The 14,300-nt window shown below is 33.2% G+C and overlaps 1 protein-coding gene across 1 annotated transcript; it reads right to left on the reverse strand.

Annotated features, from left to right (window-relative positions):
* Positions 1-300: 300 nt before the first annotated feature.
* LOC143060927 (protocadherin Fat 1-like) lies at positions 301-10,457 on the reverse strand. The gene is made up of 8 exons (XM_076233653.1): positions 10,319-10,457; positions 9,634-9,862; positions 9,146-9,336; positions 7,696-7,926; positions 5,013-5,245; positions 2,598-2,784; positions 1,047-1,597; positions 301-420 (listed from the first exon to the last, which is right to left on the reverse strand). The coding sequence occupies exons 1-8, from the start codon at positions 10,368-10,370 to the stop codon at positions 301-303; spliced, it is 1,794 nt and encodes a 597-aa protein (XP_076089768.1). The 5' UTR covers positions 10,371-10,457.
* Between the last annotated feature and the right edge of the window lie 3,843 nt (positions 10,458-14,300).

Raw genomic sequence — 14,300 nt, forward strand, 5'->3', positions numbered from 1 at the left:
TTCTTTTAAGCAACGATTGCGCCCATGTTTGTTGATGGATCAAAACTTAGGATACAATATGTGACCAAGATACCCTAAGGAACATTCAGTTAAAGTTTGAAGATATTTGGCTAAGTAGTTTCAGAGTAGAAGATCGTTTAAAAAGTTTACGCCGACGACGGACGCCAAGTCGTGGCATAAGCATACATGTGGCCCATAAAAATCAAACTTTAGCTCCCTTAATCCTGACCATTTTAAGGATTTCTCATGCCTACCTATTTTTTGCATTTGAAAACTTTCATATAATAAAACTGCCATTCACTAAATAATGAAAGAGAACTTACAGACGATTGAGTACTGTATATCCCCATCTTCACTGTAATCATTATCTGTTGCTGATAAACTCGTTACTGTATATCCAACTAAAGCTGACTCGGGAACCTGTGGAATAAAGTCACAATTTATATTCAGTTTAAAGGACCGCTTTATACAGCTCTTGTCTGCAGTAGTTAAATCGTTACTGATATTTGAACAGCATATGTTCAAATAAGCATTTTATTACAGTAACAGTAATATGAATCTTAAAGGTTCCCGTGTAACCCACAGTTTCATAATTATACATTATACTTAATGTAAGTGCCAGTGGTGGATTCTGCAATTTTCAGTAATATAAATATATTCAACATGTTTTTGAAGAAATCGAGGAATATGATGCCACTATATATAGGTCCCCTATGATCGTTTAATTTCACACCAAACGTAATATGATTAAATAAAACAAGCAATATTATCGATTCGAAGTAAAAGTATACGTTTTTCATATATGTATTAATCATGATTGATTGTCGTTTGCTTTACGCCGCTTGAGCGCAAAAAGGCTATATTGCAGCGAAAGCTAATTTAAATATTTTTTACAATTTAGAGCATATTTTTTAAATCAGACAAAAGGTCATTCAATGAACTAAAATTCTAGTATAAGGAAATTGATAATATGTATGTAATAGCGTTTATAAAAAAAAACTTATATGTTTTCTATACCAATGAAGTAACTTTGAAAGTATACAAACCGTCTGACTGATGGTAGTTGTAAGAAACGTTGGTGTATGCTCATTAGAAGAAGATACAGATAAGGTAAGGTAGGCTGTCCCTGTTAGTTCTGGCGTTCCACCATCTGTTACTGTAACTTGTAAAGTGTACGTATTTGACGCTGATGTTGGAGTATCAAGGTCAATTACTGATTTCAACTGTAGTTTGTTGGCATCAAACTCAAAGAACCCACTCGTATCTCCACTCACAATGTTAAACGTATTAGATGTCGACGAGTCTTCATCTGTTATGGTAAATTCTTTGATAAGTGTTCCAATCGCTGCATCTTCCGATATACTTGCTGTAAAACTAGTTGCTGAAAAAGCTGGGGCATTGTCATTAAAATCAACCAATTCAACGCGTACAGTTCTATCTATTGATTGTATTGTTGAACCGCCATCTTTAGCCTTCACAACAATATCATAATAGCTAATGCCATCCGAATTTTCATAATCAAATGCGTCTATAGTTGAAAGTGCACCAGTCACAGAATCAAGTCGAAACAGACCACTTGTAGATCCACCTCCCGAACCTTAAAGTAATACTCACACAAACATTAAAAGGCAAATAAAATACAAAGCATAGACATTGCGCTTTGCTATTGTTAAAAAATTAAACCCATTACAAATTGAAAATATATAAAAGAAATCAAGGGGAAGGGGTAAATGGAAAACATTTGTAAGAACACATCATCCGTGATCAAAAGGACATGCAGATAAAAATTTTGGGATATTGCATATGTGTCACTAGGAACACTATGCCCTGAAGACCATACATAACGATACAAATTTTGCTGCACAAGATGCGCATTTCGACAATAAGTGTCTATACAATTATGTTCAAGGCCTATATGGGTTCTTTACACGGCCTACGATTTGATATCTTAATTAAGTGGTATTATGCATATCATCCCAGTAGGTATACTTTATAAACCTTAAAAGCCTCACTAAAATGTTACTCTAACGATCTGATTAAATTAATGACAGTAATTAAAAAAAAAAATGTCAACGCATAGTACGATATTCAACGAAGATTCTTCACCACTGAAAATTCCAAATCGACACAAGAAAACCTTCTGCTGTTGTCTGTTCTATGGTCGGGTTGTTGTCTCTTTGGCACATTCCCCATTTCCATTCTCAATTTTATGATAGAGTAAGTAACAGTAAAAAAAACAGTATTAGACATTTAACGTCAACATTTCATTCGGGATAAAAAAGGTAAAACTTTAACGCTGCTACAGCCAGTATAAAAATGATAAGATAATTCACAAGTGTTTCTCGTTTCTCGTTTTTTTATATAGATTAGACCGTTGGTTTTACCGTTAGAATGGTTTTACACTAGTAATTTTTGGAGCCCTTTATAGCTTGCTGTTCGGTGTGAGCCAAGGCTCTGTGTTGAAGACCGTATCTTGACCTATAATGGTTTACTTTTATAAATTGTTACTTGGATAGAGAGTTGTCTCATTGGCACACATACCACATCTTCCTATATCTATATATTATAAATATATTTAAGTTGGTCAAATTATTTACTTGTTGAAATAGTGCCAAGTTCATAAGTCACCTCCCCGTCTATATCATCATCGTTATCAGTTGCTACTATGGTAACAACTGTTGTACCTACTGCTGCATTTTCAGATAAACTGAAGGGTGTTGTGGCGTCTATCCAAGGAGGGGTAAATGTGCTCCATACAGGCGGAAATTCGTTAACATTAGTAACCTGGAATCAAAAGATAAACTCTTTTCTTTCAGTTTTTTTTTTTTTTAAACAAATCCCACATGTTCCTTAAGTTATTTTATGCTTTACTTTATCACCTTGCACTTCACGACGAAATTAGTATGGCGTTCATTATTAATGAACTAGTATATATTTGTTTAGGGGCCAGCTGAAGGACGCCTCCGGGTGCGGGAATTTCTCGCTACATTGAAGACCTGTTGGTGACCTTCTGCTGTTGTTTTTTTTCTATGGTCGGGTTGTTGTCTCTTTGGCACATTCCCCATTTCCATTCTCAATTTTATGTTCAACTTTTTGACTAGTTGAACAGTTTGGTTTGATAAAAAAAAATCGCAATTTGGACAGAATTTTGAATAAACTGCAATTGGTGGAGAGCAACGCTTACAGTCAAGTCAAAGTAATTATTAACTTACTATGCGTCTACTTCTTTTAGAAACACTTTACAAAATAGTGCAAATATGCACAGTACACACATGGACATACTAAGTTCATTAACTAATTAACGTGTTATACAAAAATTAGAAGATAATCTTATAATTTTGATTCACAATTTTAAAAATGAACAGGCCAGACATTTACTCATGTACTCGCATGACAGAGAACCATAAAGATATGGTAGGATTGCCAATTAAACAACTGTCCACCAGAGACAAAACGACGTAAAAGTTAAAAACTATAGGTCAGTGTACAGTCTTCAACTATGAGCAAAAACCAAATATAATTTAAAATTTTTTTTTTCTCCCTACTACTTATTAATGTTTGCAACTTCCTAAGATTAATTAATGCATATGTTATATAATTGACGTTAATTGTTGTATGGCTTTTATTTTCTTTATGGCTTTTTGATTGTTCCAGTTTTTTTGCTTTAATCATTCATAATTAAGTTTCATTAAAAATGAGAAGTACAAAAACTGTACATTCTTAATTAAGTTTCATTAAAAATGAGAAGTACAAAAACTGTACATTCTTAATTAAGTTTCATTAAAAATGAGAAGTACAAAAACTGTACATTCTTAATTAAGTTTCATTAAAAATGAGAAGTACAAAAACTGTACATTCTTAATTAAGTTTCATCAAAAATGAGAAGTACAAAAACTATACAAGTAACACTAATTTTCAAAATACAGCTTTAATTCTGTCCTAAAAATCTGTAATAAGTATTGTTCTAGTTTCAGCATCCAAATGATCAACAGCTAGAGCGTCTAGACGTCTAACTTAATGATACTATAGCTGTACATGTATATGTGAATTGACCTTTGGTCGGTTAAATGTTAAACGGTATTAGTATGGAAATACAAACAAAACTTTTGTTAACATATTGTTAGGTTTTGATTTTTGTCATTTGTCAGAACCAGCACGACTGCGATATCAAACGTGCTATAATAATTATCATTTAAGTTAAATCTTTCATAGTCCCGGTAAAAAATTATTAACTACTTTTCCAGACACTTGGTTGTTATTTTTGTTGTTGAGTTGCTGTCTCTTGGATAGTACCGCCACATTTACTATTTCTAAATTTAATGATACTTTTTTTAAACGTATTTCCAAAAACAACTGCTAGCTGCAGTAAAAAAGTTAATCAAAAACACCGATCTCAAAGACAAATTTAAAAAAGTAATATCAATTAAAACTAACAAAATCAAACATTACCAATCGACGAAACAAGTAAAAAAAAAATTCGACCGTTTATACAAGCATTTTCCCAAAGAAATTGGTAGGTAAAACCCTGGTTTTATAGCTAGCTCAAACTCCAGTTCGTATCAACGTTATTTATAGTTCCGTTTTAAAGACACAATTAAACAGGCATTATATGTTAATATGACAAAAATTGGGATCCACTTGCCCTTTTCACAAAAATCTTAATTGTAAAATTAATCTTACTATAAAAATATTTAGTTGAATTGTTAAGGAATATTTCAGACTTTAAGATTTTGTGTGAAAAGGGCCACAGCATGCAAAAATATGTAACCATGCATTACAGACATACAACACAACTTACTAAAAATTCCTTGAACATACAAATTATTCTAACAAAGACGCCATCAAAACATGTGAACGATTTGATTAACCTTTTAATGATTCTTTTAATATGTATATGCAGTATCATAAAAGGAAAAATAATGAATAGTTTTTGGTATAATTGAAGTCAAGAAAAACAACTAATTTCCTTCGTTAATAACCTATAAGGTCACTTAAAAATGTATTTAACTTACAGAAATTTTAACAGTTGTAGTGGCTGTATTTGCAGGTGATCCTTGATCCGTTGCCTTGATAATCAAAGTAAACGATTTTTCCGCCTCATAGTCTACAGCAGTAGCTGTAGTAACTATGTCATTTCCAGATATGCTGAATTTCGAAGCCGTGTCACCACTTGCGATGTTGAAAGTGATATCTGCGTTTATGCCAATGTCGCTATCAGATGCCGAAATAGCTGCTACACTTGTTCCTGTTAGATATATAACCTCTTTTACATGTATACCGCAAAAAACTATGCAATAAAAGAATACGTTCACATTTTTATATAAATAAGGTAAGCATTCTGATGAAATATATTAAGAGGGTAGACCTTCAGTTGGTTCATGGAGATAACTCTTTAAATAAGTCAGTGATGCAATTGTTTAAGTCAAGTTTCATTAATGTATTTTAAGCATTTACCAGAAGCAGATTGAAAATAATCTATTTAATATAGAAGCTTAGTATATATTAATGAAAATGGTTGGCACAAACGTACTGATGATTTTAAGAGTTATTTCCCTTAATTTATGTCTGCCTCCTTAAACCGACATCTATAACCATACAATTAATTTGGGATGATAATGCTCTCATATCACTACACAACTTCTGTCGAAATTTTGTTTTTTTTTAAATTGAAACTTTCAGATTCGAAAAAAAAGTTAATAACATTTATAATTATTCTGTAGACATGACGTTTTGGTTATCAAACGAATTCTTACAAAATGAAAGAGACAATCTAATTAATTCAATCCTTGGTTCAAGCAAAATGTGATCGCCACGTGATTTCATTACATGTAAATTTCTGAAAAAACAGCATTAAATTCTGGCTAAGATCGGTAATTCGTTTTCCTTCTGTTCATCTATACACATGGAAAAAAGTATTGCAACACCAAATTGAAATTCAAATTAAAAAAATACTCTTTATTGTTTTGTGATATAATTTGTTGAAACAGAACTAGTTAAACATTATTTAAATATCACCCGAGTTTAATCAATAAATATCGACTCGAAAAGTTCTTATCTGCACATGCAGCTACTGTACTCGTAAACAATAAAACAGATGTTTTATCCTCATTGTTTTCAACACTTTAAATAACCAAGTTTATAAAGTTATGTGATTGGCACCTTGTAATTGATCATCCAAAACTCATAACTGCAGCAAGATCGCAGATAATCAGTATGAGAGAAGCAGGTATGTCGCTGTGACAATTGCACGTATTGTTGGTCATCACCATTCCACTATAAGTCGTTTTGAGAATAAAAATCAGTCAACAAACGACGTTAAAGACCTTCCGAGATCAAGAAGACCCCTTATAACATCTGCTAGGGAAAATCAAGCATAATAAAGGTTGGTCAGAAGGAAACCCATTGCAAACAATACAATCCTAAAAAGAGAGTGATGACCATACAGGAGCCTTTTAAACAAGAACTGTTCGAGATCAGCTCATCGCTACTGGTTATCGTGCGATAAGACCATTTCGGGGACCTTTGCCTACGAACACACAGTTGCCCGTATCCAATATAGTGCAGAGCTCACCAAAGTTGGAAATTAGCATCGTGGAGGAAGATTCATTGTTCCAATGGAATTCGGTTTATCTTCCTTGGCCCGATCGTAGCCCGAATGTGAACCATATCGAGCATATATGGGACACTATTGGGCGTACAGTGCACGAAAGGACACCCCAGTTCAAACACGTCATGAAATAAACAATGGTTGCTGTTACCTAAGCAACAAATTAGTCGACTTATGGCAGGAATCAGAAGACGTTAAGATGCGATTATCCGTTTGAATGGAGGCTGCGCATAAAGTACTGATTCTTTGGCGTATAACGACCAACCATGATGTGAACAATCATCTAAAGATTAATTTTGAAATATATGACATTGTAAAGTTCGACTACAGTAAAAGTTGTAAAATGCATTTTTTTTGTACAAAAAAACCACTTCATTTTGTTATAAAAATTTTGGTTAGATAAAACATTTTTTGTCATACATTTTTTGTTCGTTTTAATGCCAATGTTATCATTAACTACGTTTCAATATTATTTTACAAATATTTTATCATATTCCATCCAAAATAAGAGGCTGATTTTTCAAGTTTTAAAAAATCAAGGTGTTGCAATACTTTTTTCCATGTGTATATATTTAAAAAAAAAAGAAGAATATTTCCATGGGACACCGATTATACCCCCGCTTGCACATAGCATTATAAAAAGGACATTACACAAGAACTGTAAAAGTGACGCTATCAAAATTGTAACTTGGTGTGAGTTTTGACGTAATAAGCATTGTGAATACGTTTCATAACATTTCGTTGAGTCAAACAAAAGTTAGAGAACGGAAACAAAAAAATATGTTATGTTTCCATTTGAAAAGGGGAATAGCTCTGACTAGAAAGGTAACAGTGGCGCCATCCTTTAAACTTGAAATGTGTTTGTCTCAGTAAGCAGTGTGTATAAGTTTCATAACATTTGGTCGAGGAAACTTACATTATGTTAAAGAACGGAAACCAATTACGAGACGTACGGACGTTCAGACAGACAATGATAACACTTTAAATTGTGGATTGCAGCTGATAGTTTACGACATCAACGAATAGAAACCCCACTAAATTATACGTACAACTTGCAGTATGACAACTTGATTATCTATAGTACGTACCACTTATAGCATTTTCTGTAACAGTTCCAAAATAATATGACGAACCAAATACAGGAGTGTTATCATTAATGTCATTAATAGTTATAGTGAGACTTGCTGTTGCTGTATGCAAACCATCAGATACTGAAAGTAACAAGTCCGTGTATGTTGCCGTGACTTCTCGGTCAAATACAGATCTTGTCGTTATCGCCCCTGTTGACGAATCTATATTGAAATAATCCGCATCTGTCCCTATAAGTAGATGTGCTTGTATATATTGTCAATGTTAGTTCTGGACAATTTTAAAATATGGCCTTTTCAACAAACAAAAACCGTTTTTATGTGTAAAATTTTCAATTTGTAAATAAATGCTGGGTTATTAGAACATTCTTGTTCAGCTGAAAATGATATACTTGTTTGTCATGTATTATAAAATTGAGAAAGGAAATGGGGAATGTGTCAAAGCGAGAACAACCCAACCATAGAGCAGACAACAGCCGAAGGCCATCAATGGGTCTTCAATGTAGCGAGAAACTCCCGCACCCGTAGGCGTCCTTCAGCTGGCCCCTTAAAAAATATGTATACTAGTACAGTGATAATGGACGTCATACTAAACTCCGAATTATACACAATAAACTAAAATAAAAATCATACAAGACTAACAAAGGCCAGAGGCACCTGACTTGGGACAGGCTCAAAATTGCGGCGGGGTTAAACATGTTTATGAGATCTCAACCCTCCCCCTATACCTCTAGCCATTTTTGTGTACCTTCTGAAGCCAGTACATAGTTGGGACTTTCATTGTATTTAGTTCTGCTTGTAAAGAAGTAGCTAAAAGTTTGTGTTTGTTGCTTGATGACACTCATTTAAGAATTTTTAATTATTGATCATTAGGTGCTTTGTAATTATAATAACCGGAAAGGCTAAATTCATTGATTAACTCACGTGCAGTCTCGAGTGATCGTCAATCATCCATGTCTACACTTCGCTTTAATTTGCAGACGCTTTATTTCATATGAGCAACCAACAACTTACAAATCTGCACGTTTGGATCTCCAGCTTCATACATTTTTACTTCTTTGAGAATGAGTAAATGCTGTTTGACTTAAGGACTTGAATACTAGGGAGTCACAGGAGAAAACGCCGTTATCTGGGACATTTAATTTTTTTAAATATAATACATTTCTTCCAAATGGATAACTTCAAAATCATATTTAAAAAAAAAAAATGAAGACAGGGACGTAGTACGTTTTCAAAGCATACGATGCAACCAAAAACATGAATTAAAAATAAATTCAACTGTTGACGCTTATATAGTTTTTACTTAAAATAACACTCCTTCTTGAAAACCTTAAATAGGTACATTGTATTCTGCACCTACTCTTAGTTTGTCATTCAAATTTATGGACAAGTAAAAGAAACACGAGTAATTTGTGAAGTAGAATTATTGATTGCTATATTTCCATCTTACCAGATAGACTATACGATAGTATGTCAGAAGAATCGGTATCGCTGGCACTGATACTGATAGAAACTGTTGATCCTACTGCCCTTCCTTCGTCAACACTTCCGGAAGCACCGGAAACTACTGGTGCTGCCTCGTTTACATCCAGAATATGGATAGTGAGCGTTGCTGTTGCAGTTGCTGATCCATCGTTTACCCTTGTGAAACAGACACATATCAAATATTTAAGTGGAGTTTGCAAACAAAAAAAAATCGTTTGATTCAGTGATATATATTACTATTATTTATACCCCAAAAAATTAAATGAAATGCACATAATAAAACTTTATGCTTAAGTAAAAAAGAACATGTCGCACGTTTCAACTTATGGTAAGTACCCTCTGACAGTTTGTGTAAAATATTTTGCATATAGATTAAAAAGCTTTCAAAGATACACTGTGTACATTAAAGAGAATTATGCCATATGAACAAGGAAAATTAAACATAAAACGTACTTAAATGTAAGCGTATACACATTTGGGTCTGTTTCAAAATCTCGAACATTCTTGATTGTCAATATTTGACCGGTAAGGTCAAAGTTTGTATTTTTAGGATTTTGTTTGTAGGTTAAACTATCGCCAACGTCTGCGTCAGTAGCTTCTACTTGATAAATTGATGTTGATGCAGCAATATTTTCATTGATGCTAATACTATGAGGTAAGTTTGTCCAAATTGGGTCTGCCGCTGAAAGTTAATATACAAATAAATGAATGAAAAATATAGATTTTAACTGCAAAACTCATTGTATATGTTATAGTAACGAAAACATATATTGACAATCCGACAAGCTATTATAGCACTGATGTTTATTTAAACAAGTGAATACAAGTAAAACTGCGAGCTACTGCTCACTGATGATACCCCGCCGCAAGTGGATAATTTTAATAGTGTAAATATGTAAGTGTTCGGTAACAGGGAGTTGTCGAGTGATGAATCTGAAAACGCATCACACGGTATAAATGACTTATATATACCCTGAAACCAAATTTCAGAAATCCTTATGATGTAGTTCCTGAGAAAGATCTGACGAAATGAGCTAATAGCTTTTATGTAATATATCTTCATAAATAGAAAATAAAAACCATATTATAAAAAGTTAAATATTTAATAGGAAAAGAAGGAAAATAAATCATAACCAACCTTGCGATGAAACAATGAGTACTGATGCGATAAGAAACCCAATGAGCGCCATTCATAAATTCCTTGTAAGAAGCATTTTTTCTTTACTCAAGTTTTTTTTCTTCAAAATGACACTTCATTTGTGAATAAAATCTTCACTGGGTTCGTTCTAACAACACACGTTAAAAGATGAGATTATTATCCCACTTGGCAGGGTATTTAATAAATGTGATACATTTCTTTGTTTTATTGTAATTCAGGCGAATAATTTTATACAATGCTTCAATGTACATGATAGAATCGACATCTATTCACAATATTTAATTATTAGGTCAGTGTCAGAAAAAATATCAACCTTTTTTTGTATGAGGCTATCAAACTTAGGAATGGCAATATTTACCGCGTCATTTAAATATTTCGTGCCAAATACAAAAACAGTGTTTACCTCTGACTTTAACTATAATATATTGTTTTTTATACTGCAGTTGCAAATTGCTTCAATGTTATACTCTGCATTAAACTTTACATTCAATTTGTATTGTAAAAGAGTGATTTAATATATGTAAATGTAGTTACCATTTTATTATTATATGTCTGTGTATGTGATATGGTGAATGCATAATTAATTTGTCAAAAATTGTATATATATATATCCTATAAGCTGTACTTGCTTTTGGAATAAAGTATTACAACTATAATAGTAATGTTAATGTTAAATAAAAACAAAACACATTTTCCATTCCTTTTCGAACACCGATTTGTGACGAATAGGTACATTTATATAACCTTTTCACAGATGGTATCGGATATGTCGTAACTACAATCCACTTCCCATTTCACCACGAATGTGACCTACCGAATTAGACTATTTACCGGGTTTGTAATAACATGTGCCACATGTGGAGCAGGATCTGCTTAACCTTCCGGAGCACTTGAGATCACCCCAGTTTTTGGTGGGGTTCGTGATGCTCAGTCTTTAGTTTTCTATGTTGTGTCTTTTGTACTATTATTTGTCTGTTTTTTTTTTTTAAATTATTATTATTGCTTAGCCATAGCGTTGTCGGTTTGACTGTCCCTCTGGTATCTTTCGCCCCTCTTTTAGATACATAAGACCCCGTTTACACTGGCAACGAAATTGAATCGATCTTTATTTGAATCGATCTTAAAAAGACCAGTTCGCGTTTACATTGCACAAGCAAGATCGATCGAGATCGATGTTATTTAATCCAGTGTGTTTACACTACAACATAGAAGAACCGGTCTGACCTTTATTTTCCTATCTAAATATAACAAACACCTGAAAAAAGATCGATCGCGATCGATTTAAGCGTTTACATAAAAAAAAAAAGATCGATTCAAATAAGATCGATCTTTTTAAAACCACCTCTAGAGGTAGACTTTTTAAGTCCGATTGAAGATCGATCTTACCTGTTTACACTGGACCAAAGATCGATCTTAGTAAAGATCGATTTTTTTTGTCAGTGTAAACGGGGTCTAACGTTTACACTGGCAACGAAATTGAATCGATCTTTATTTGAATCGACCTTAAAAAGACCAGTTCGCGTTTACATTGCACAAGCAAGATCGATCGAGATCGGTCTTATTTAATCCAGTGCGTTTACACTACAACATAAAAAGAACCGGTCTGACCTTTATTTTCCTATCTAAATATAACATTCCCCTGAAAAAAGATCGATCGCGATCGATCTAAGCGTTTACACCAAAAAAAAAAGATCGATTCAAATAAGATCGATCTTTTTAAAACCACCTCTAGAGGGAGACTTTTTAAGTCCGATTGAAGATCGATCTTACCCGTTTACACTGGACCAAAGATCGATCTAAGTAAAGATCGATCTTTTTTGTCAGTGTAAACGGGGTCATAGATAAAGACAACGTGAAGTGTAAAAGATTTGGGCTATCTTTTGGAGACGAAACGCGCGTCTGGCGTAAATATAAAATTTCAATCCTGGTATCTATGATGAGTTTATTTGCAACCACTGAGTCGATGCCACTGCTGGTGGAGAGTTATTTCCCTGAGGGTATCACCAGCCCAGTAGTCGTCAGCACTTCTGTGTTGACTTGAGTTATCATTGATATGTTCATAATTATAAATTAACGGTTAACAAAACAATTTGAAAAACTAAGGTTTTTCTACCTCAGGAATAGATTACCTTAGCTGGCAAAACTTTTAGAAATTTTTGGTCCTCGATGCTCTTCAACTTCGTACTTTATTTGGCCCTATAAACCTTTTTTGATTCGAGCGTCACTGATGAGTCTTTTGAAGACGAAACGCGCGTCTGGCGTAAATATAAAATTTTAATCCTGGTATCTATGATGGGTTTATTTAATTAGATGTTTATAACTTTATGATCTTTATAGAATTAAGCTTTAATTTTTTAATAATCTTAAAGACACATTTTCAATAGTGATACTATGAATTTAAATAAAGACTGAAATACTTTTCCAAAATGACCCTTGTGTGAAATGAATTCAAGGATAATTTACCCCACCTCTTTGTCCGAAACGCATTTTCTGGGTTTCCTTCGTGTGGTTAACGATGAACTTCGTTGATTTTTTTCGGAAGAATGCACAATCAAAAATAATTAAACGTTAAAAATATTATAACTTTTTAAATATACATGACATAGTTGCGACTGGACGATAAGCAAACACGAATCAATCAATACTTTCTGGATTTCCAAATTTAAGCACCACCATAGTTTATACATTAACATTTTAGCTTGTTTATCTTGTCACACTCGTTTAACTACGTTCTTGCTTAAGATAAAAAACAAAAACAAATAAAGAACCGAACTACCCCGGTTTTAGAAAGACCCTTTACTATTACATTATCATCAATGGCCGAACAATTTTCTTTTAAAATATACGCATACATAAAATCGCTATCTTAGACATTTAATTGCAATGGCCGATTTAAGAATTACCATTTAATCCTAAAAATAATAACTCTTTGCGCAATTTAGGTTTTTAGCAAAAAAGAAGTAAAAATCAAACGGTACAAACTTTCACGAATGTGACCTACCGAATTATACTATTTACCGGGTATATAATAACATGAGAACACGTCGGGTGTCACATGTGGATCAAAATCTGCTTACCCTTCTGGAGCACCTGAGATTTTGGTGGGGTTCGTGTTGCTTATTCTTTAGTTTTCTATGTTGTTTCATGTGTACTTTTATTTGTCTGTTTGTCTTTTTCTTTGTTAGCCATGGCGTTGTTGGTTTATTTTCGATCTATGAGTTTGACTTTCCCTCTGGTATCTTTCATCCCACTTTAATCACAACTAATACAGACAGTAAACGGGTTCGTCATTGTTATTTTTATTATTTTAAGCAAAGAAGTTAAAAAAAAAACTCGATTTACCGCATGGTGGTTTATACAGTTTTATACTGTAAAATAAAAAAGTGATTTTAGCTATTAGACCTATTGGGTTTTATGCGCTTTTAGAATTGACTTGATTTCCTTAATTTTTGTCAAGCCCCTTACACAGTTCACACTTTACCATTTGAAATTATCATTTAGTTTAATTCCTGCCATAGGCAGTGCCAGCAATCGGAAATCTTAATATTAAAAGAAAATGAAACGATAAAATCTTTTGACCTAAATTCTTAACTTTTCAAAAACAGTATACACGGAAATATGACAAATAATTTATCATGATAGATCTATGAACAAATGTATATAGGTGTCCAAATTAATCTGAAATATAAAGAATCGCAAGAGTTTTCCTATGGTTAGCAGTGGTGGTAACATGTGAACTACAATATACAGTAACTATATCATCAACTCCGAAAAGACCGAGACGCAGAGAGTATTCTGCTCTGCCATGCGAAACCACACTCAGTAAAAATTGCACAATCGGTAAAATTACTTTTAAGACAATTAATCTGGTATTTAATAAAACAAGTTCTAAGCCTGCGAAAACATGTCGTAAAATCTATCGGCATACAAATGTAGCAATTTGCGATGGTGATTGTACAAC

Source organism: Mytilus galloprovincialis, chromosome 1, assembly GCF_965363235.1.
Source record: "Mytilus galloprovincialis chromosome 1, xbMytGall1.hap1.1, whole genome shotgun sequence".
Classification (NCBI taxonomy): domain Eukaryota; kingdom Metazoa; phylum Mollusca; class Bivalvia; order Mytilida; family Mytilidae; genus Mytilus; species Mytilus galloprovincialis.